Source organism: Lissotriton helveticus, chromosome 11, assembly GCF_964261635.1.
Source record: "Lissotriton helveticus chromosome 11, aLisHel1.1, whole genome shotgun sequence".
NCBI lineage: Eukaryota > Metazoa > Chordata > Amphibia > Caudata > Salamandridae > Lissotriton > Lissotriton helveticus.
The window spans coordinates 830,844,338-830,851,231 of NC_136072.1; the positions used below are offsets into that span (position 1 = coordinate 830,844,338).

The 6,894-nt window shown below is 43.8% G+C and overlaps 1 protein-coding gene across 1 annotated transcript in view; it reads right to left on the bottom strand.

Annotated features, from left to right (window-relative positions):
* Nucleotides 1-6,476, bottom strand: part of NCAPH (non-SMC condensin I complex subunit H) — a 394,040-nt gene extending 387,564 nt beyond the window's left edge. Inside the window, exon 1 of the mRNA XM_078666999.1 lies at nucleotides 6,321-6,476. Coding sequence (XP_078523125.1) covers nucleotides 6,321-6,372 — 52 coding nt within the window. The 5' untranslated portion in view covers nucleotides 6,373-6,476. The remainder of the gene's footprint in view (nucleotides 1-6,320) is intronic.
* Between the last annotated feature and the right edge of the window lie 418 nt (nucleotides 6,477-6,894).

Sequence of the window (6,894 nt, forward strand, 5' to 3'; positions counted from 1 at the left end):
GTCACACGATGTCAGCAGCGTTTCTGGTAATAATAGTGGTCAGGTTGTGGGTTCAGAAGTGGATGGTCATGTTTCAGGAATGATTTTGTCGCCAGTGCCTACAGGCCCTTCTGGAGCTAATAGTTTATATTTATGAGACTATGGCCACTGAACAAGGTGATTTCATTGAGACAGTCATGGGGGATGATGTTCTAGAGTTCCAAAATTATGTTGACATTCCGTTTCACAATGCACGTTCTTCTTTACAAACAGATCCTAGTGTATATTCTTCATGGTTTGAATCCCTCTTTACAGAATCTCGCTCTCCTCCTCATTGCTCACTATTTTCGTTTGACTCTGCGTTAGGACCTCAACGCGGTCAATGGGTTTGGGTGGAGCATTCCACTCCTTCCTCATCAGCAGCTCCTCGCTCAGCACAGGTGTCGGATTTGGGTAAGTTGGTATCGCCTTCGGGCCCGATATGGCACCTTGGGTTTCCAGGTTTATGAATGCAGAGCAGTTTGCGGCTTTGGGTAAGGTTGTTGGTAAGCAAGGCAGATCAAGTGCGGATTTTTCGGTTACGGCCAGGCATTCTGAGCAGCGACCTGTGAGCAATTGGGATTTCTATGATGGTGGGGTCGGGGATGGGGAAATGCCGAGTAGTAGCCATACTGTTTTGAATTTACCAGAGGACAATCCTGGTCATGTTATGGTAACAGAGAATATGGATGGAGTTTCTTGATGATACTTCGAATGTTGTTTCAAGAGCTATGGGTCAGGAGCGGACTTTGTCACAAAGGGTTTCGGGGTCAAACGATTCTTATAGTTTTTTACAGAAGTCAAGAGCGGACAATTCGGCGGGGCAAGAACGGCTTCATGGTCAAGAAAGTCATGACGATGCAAGGGAGTTCCAAAAGCGTGCTGCTCAATTAACATCAGGTAGGCCTCAGAGGTGGTCCTCTTGGCCACGACCTTTAGCGGGCAAGCACAATACACGTTCTGTGGGGGTTGGTGATGCATCTGTCAATGACGTTACGGGTTTGGGAGCAGGGGAGGTGGGGGCGAAAACATCAGATTTGTTACAAGTTGGTACGGTTTTATCGGAGTCAAATAAAGTGTCACATACTGATAAACAGGTTCCTGAGGTACCTAAATCAAATTTGGATCAGGATTCGGTGGTCATTGGTTCCAGTCATAAGAAACTACCTTACATGGGTTTGGCTATGCCTCTGGGGACACATTTGGCAGAAAAAACAAAGAGGAGAATTTGGGATCACAAATTTGTTGATGTTTTCAAACTCTTACATAGGGACATTCAAGCTAAGGAAGGGTCCAAAGAGGAAGAATGGGAGCCTGCTAGACGTCCCAGAGTCCCAAAGAATATTGAAAACTGGACAGCCGCATTTTTAATCTATGCCAGTGTTTACTGTGAGAGACATCAAGACAGGGCCGTGGCCATGTTCATGTTTAAATACATGGATATTATTCGCAAAGCTCACTTACAAGTTGGTGGTTTCGCATGGTTCAGCTATGATGATGAATTCAGGGCTAGAGTCAGTATGTTTCACGACAAACCTTGGGGGGAGGTGGACCAGGAACTTTGGCTTCAGTGGATGTCCTCTACTCAACCGCCTGCAACGACGCATACCACAAGTGGTCTTCCAATTACTTACCGTCCCTTACTGCCTCGCCCAGGTTGGGGTGGGGGGGCTTGGGTAGAGTACAACTACCAATTACAGGATCCTGTTGGAATTTTAATCGGGGATCATGCATCAGGCAGTTTTGTAGGTTCAAACACTAATGTTCACAGTGTGGAGGGAAACATGCCATCATCCAATGTTTTGCCAATCACAGGTTCGGTGACCAAGGGAAATCAGCAAGAGGCAGGGGTTCTTTTCCACAGTTTATACCAAAGGGCTCATACGCCAATTAAGTTATCCGTCATTATACCATGGTTAGAAGGGTACCCTGATTCAGACTCTGCCTCTGAACTTTATTGGGGTTTTAAGGAGGGTTTTAAGTTAGGATACCAAGGTCCATGTTACAATAGATGGTCTGACAATTTGAAATCTGCCAAAGAATTGCCGCAAGTGGTTCAGGAAAAGCTAGATGTGGAGTTGAAAGTGGGCAGAATAGCAGGTCCTTTTGGGCAGTGTCCCCTGCAGACATTGATATTATCCCCGTTGGGTTTAGTTCCTAGAAAAGTGGCTGGTGAATTTAGACTGGTTATTCATCATTTGTGGTGGCCGGAGGGCTGTTCTATTAATGATTTCATTTCCCCTTCAGATTCTAATGTGTCGTATACGTCTGTTGATGATGCCTTACGGATGATATGTGGGGTCGGGTATGGTGCTCAGCTGGCAAAGTGTGACATTCAGTCAGCTTTTTCGCTTACTACCCATCCATCCATCGGACTTCGAGCTTCTAGGCATGTTTTCCAATGATGCTTTTTACATCGACAGAGTCCTTCCAATGGGTTGTTCAGTGTCCTGTGCTATGTTTGAATTGTTTAGTACTTTTTTTGCAATGGTGCTTTTCAGAGAGAAGTGGTCACAAGCAGGTGTGTCACTATTTAGACGTTTTCCTTTTCATTGGTAAGGCACATTCAGACCAGTGTCATAGACTTTTACTCATATTTCAAGAGATGGCTGAGGAGTTGGTGTTCCGCAGGCTCCGGAGAAAACAGAAGGTCCATGTACCAAACTTTTTTGGGTATAGAAATTGACACGGAGGAGATGATGGCTCGGTTGCCAGCGGTTAAGGCGATTGAAATCAGATCCTTTTTGTTGGAAATTATTGACAAAGAAAAAATTGAACTCAGGCAGATACAACGTTTTTTGGGCTATTTAAACTTCGCTTGCCGGGTGGTCCGTGCTGGCAGAACTTTTTGTAGGCATTTGGGGATGGCTATGTCAGTAGCATTCCTCCTGCATCATCGGATTAGACTCACTAAAGCCATCAAAGAAGATCTGTTTGCACTTTTTGAGGGATTTTAATGGCGTCTCCCTATTTTTCACCGAAGATAAGACTGTTTGGCAGTGTCAGATTTTCACAGACGCCTCTGGAGCACATGGTTTTGGCCTTTTTTGGGAAGGGCACTGGTGTGCGGAAAAATGGCCTCCTCATTGGCTTATACAAGGTCGTAGTATAGCGTTTCATGAATTGTTTCCTCTCATGGTGGCCTTGTTCATATGGGGTGAGGAATTTAAAGACAAAAATGTTCTTTCATTCTGATAATATGACTGTTGAGCTAATAAACAATCAAAAGGCAAAAGATGTGCGGGTGCTGCGTCTTTTGCAGTTTTTAATGTTACAGAGTCTTAGATTAAATGTTTTTAGAGCTAGACACATTCCGGGTGTTAATAACTCAATAGCGGATGCACTTTCTCGCTTCAATTGGCAGAAATTCCGCAGCTTGGCACCGGGGGCGGACAGCGTCAAAACTCTATTGCCGCAAAACATCTGGGTGCTGAGGGAATGAGAAACGTTGATTTGGCTGAGAAATCTATAGCCCCTTCTACCAGACGCAGTTACCGGCAGGCCTGGATGGAATTTTTAAGTTATGCTAAGTTACAAAGTCTTGATCAATCTTCAGTGGGCAACAATGGTTTTCTTTTACAGTTTGTTCTATATTTAATTAATAAAGGATTGTCACATACAACCATTTCGGGTAAACTAGCTGGTATTTCTTTTTATAGTCAGTTGTGGTGGGGGTAAGAGTTGGTTTGGGATGTTTTGCTACAACGTGTGTTGAAGGGTTTTGGGAGGGAAAGTTCTATGTCCTTGCCTCTCCGCGAACCAGTTACTTTTTTCCTGTTACAGCAACTTTCAGTCCAATTACCAGTTTGCTGCTATGACGGGTGGGAGATTTTGCGTTTCAAACTTTGCATGATTTGATTGTTTTTTGGCGCTTTTAGAGTTTCTGAATTGCTGTGTGTGCAGGATCAAGGGGGTATTCAGACAGAGGAGGTTCAGGTACAGGAAGGGAAGCTCGGGATTCTTTTGAGAAGGTCCAAAACTGACCAGCTGGGTAAAGGCACATGGATTCAATTAAACAGTAGTGGCGTACAAGACTGCTGTCCTTTAAGGGAATGGGAGGTATTCACATTTTTGGATGATTTTCAACATGGGGCCATCTTCACTCATCATAATGGGAGCAGGATTACTAGTGCACATTTATTGGCTGTTTTGAGAAAAGCTCTGATATTGTTGGGAAAGGATCCTTTACGTTTTGGGACTCACTCTTTTCGTATAGGGGCAGCTACTGAAGCGTTCAGGTTGGGTTGGGGTTGGGATGACATTAAAAGAATTGGCAGATGGAAATCGGATTGTTGTACCCGTTATGTGAGGAAATAACAATTATTTTGTTTTACTTAATTAAAAGTTAATTTGTTTTTTCTGTCTAGGTGGTGTTAAAAGTCCATTATCAACAAAGAAACGTGCGTGGATAGTAGGCCATTCTTTTGACAAATTGTCAGCCATTTTCGCATAACAACAGATCTACGGCAGAGAGCTTGGTTTGCCTAGTAAAAGTCATGAAGTCTTATGGGAAGGGAAAGGTGGTATGAAATGGGAGGATCTATTTTCCATGCTTTCTAGGTTGTCTTTGGCAAGAGGTTTTCCAGATTTACTAATTAATCATTTGGGGGGAGAATGATCTTGTGAAATTTTCTGGTTTATCACTTTTAAAGAAAATTAAATTGGACTTAGCTGTGATCAAGAATAACTGGATAGGCACAGCACTGGTTTGAACAGAATGTATTTATAGGCACCTTTGGAGGGGAGCTCGTAATCACACTGCATTGGAAAGGGCTCGCAGAAAGCTTAATAGAGAAATGAAACTTTTGTGTTTGGCAATGGGCATTAAGATTCTGTCTCATGAGAATATCACATGTGTTAAATATCTTCTGTTTCGGGAGGATGGGGTTCACTTGTCCTAAATGGGTCAAGCATACTATTTAATGAAATTGCGAGACTTGTTGGCTGAATTTTGGTCCGAAAATCTTTGGTGCTCTTCTAACCCAGATTAACTTCGCTTTCCCTGAATCTTTATGGGTGGGGTTTGGATGGTCTAAGAGGGCTTATCCTTACCTCTGGGGTGGGGTAGGGGGGTTGGAATGCTTGATTGGGATTTTACATTTCATGGGATATTTTTGCTGAAAACGTATTGTTGGGAAGTTTTGGGTTTTCTATCAAACGTTTAATGCTTAATGACAATGTGGTGAATTATTCAACAATGTTTATTTCTATGGGAAACTATTTTTCTGTTACCTGGATTAATAAAGTGACCTTTTATTGCCAAGTAAATTATTGGTGTGTGGTTTGTTCTTATTGCGCGATGCGGAGTGTTACCCTGAAACCGGCCCCACGATGCTCGTTTCTGGTGCCGGGAAGACATGGCTTGACAGTTCAGACTGGTCTGTTCCCATGAGGCACAGGGTCAAGAATGATTTGCATATAGCTGTGTCTGACCTGTGGTGGCGAAGTGAGCTAAACAATGACGATGGATTCAACCCAGATCTGTGACTGGGGGCGAGTGTCTGAAAAGTTTCAGCACTCCGTTCATCATCTCCTTGTGGATGCTTTAACTGTAAACACAACACTACAGATCTCTGAATGTATCACGAGAAAAAAATGCTCATGTAATTTTTGTTAATATTATAGGTTGGTGGTGTTTCTATCTGATATATTTCCAGGAAATAACTTGTGTAAAAGATTGCTGAGTAATTGGAAAGTGTATCTAATAATACCCTGATTACAAAACATGTCATATGTACGATTCCTTATGTTAACAAACAGGTACCTCAATACGAGCGGGGGTGGGCACTGGCGGCATTACACCCGCTTCTGTGCTCGTCAGTGACAGTCACATGTGAGAACACTGCCAGCAAACATGACACACACAGTTAACAAAAATAAAACTACAATGTACCCTCCCCATCTTCTATAGGGCCCCCAGATAACTGTACTATAAAAGATTGTCCTTATGCAGCGCTTGCTAACATTCCTTAAACATTAAGCGCTTCCCAGTCTTTTGGAATCCGGTTTATCTGTGCTAGCCAGCCCCGTGCATTCATCGTCTCCATCCCAACCTCTAGTCCTGCAGCTTCTTCCTATCAAAGTATGACCTGGAGACAGACTTCTGTTCTTCCGGAGAAACTATCAAGTCCTGAGTATCCCAATGCCAATGTACTTAAGTTCTATTCAACTCGCACCATGTACTTGTTTCTTGGTCCCGTGGTGCCCCCAGTTCAAGATCTCTGGACAGAACATCCCCAGCTTTCGCACCGGTATCTGCGAAACCCTCCCCTTGTGGTTCTTTCCCACTCCCGGCCCCGTACCTGAATGAGACTCCGAGTTTGCACCTCGCCCTCTTTTCTTCCTGTCTACCATTTTCAAAATTTGTGCGGGCTTCAGCTACGCAAGCGCAGAAGGAAGGATGTACTACGAAGGCGTGTTAACGGTCCGTCGTATGAACACACAGAATATGCGCATGCGTGCTCGTAAGGTGGAAAGCTAACTACGGCCATTTTTGTTCGGCCTACAACTGGCACGCATCAGTGACAGAGATATGGAAAGAGAGAAGAGACTAACACCGAAGTGTAAACAAAATGCTTTGCGCTTGCGCAAAACAGAAGTGGTGGTTTACCATTACCTTACACTTAAATTATCTGGGGCCAGATGTAGGTAGCCAAATACCGGTGGTAACGGCCGAATTCGGCCGTTACCGACCGGTATTTGGCTATTGAGATGTAGGGGCACGGAAACAGGGCAAATCGGTAATTTTACTGATTCGGTAAATATACCGGTCGGTAAATTTACCGACCGGTATATTTACCGATTCGGTAAAATTGATATGTAGGTGGGACTCTTCTGAGTCCCACAAGGCCTACAAAATCGGTATTTTACCATCAA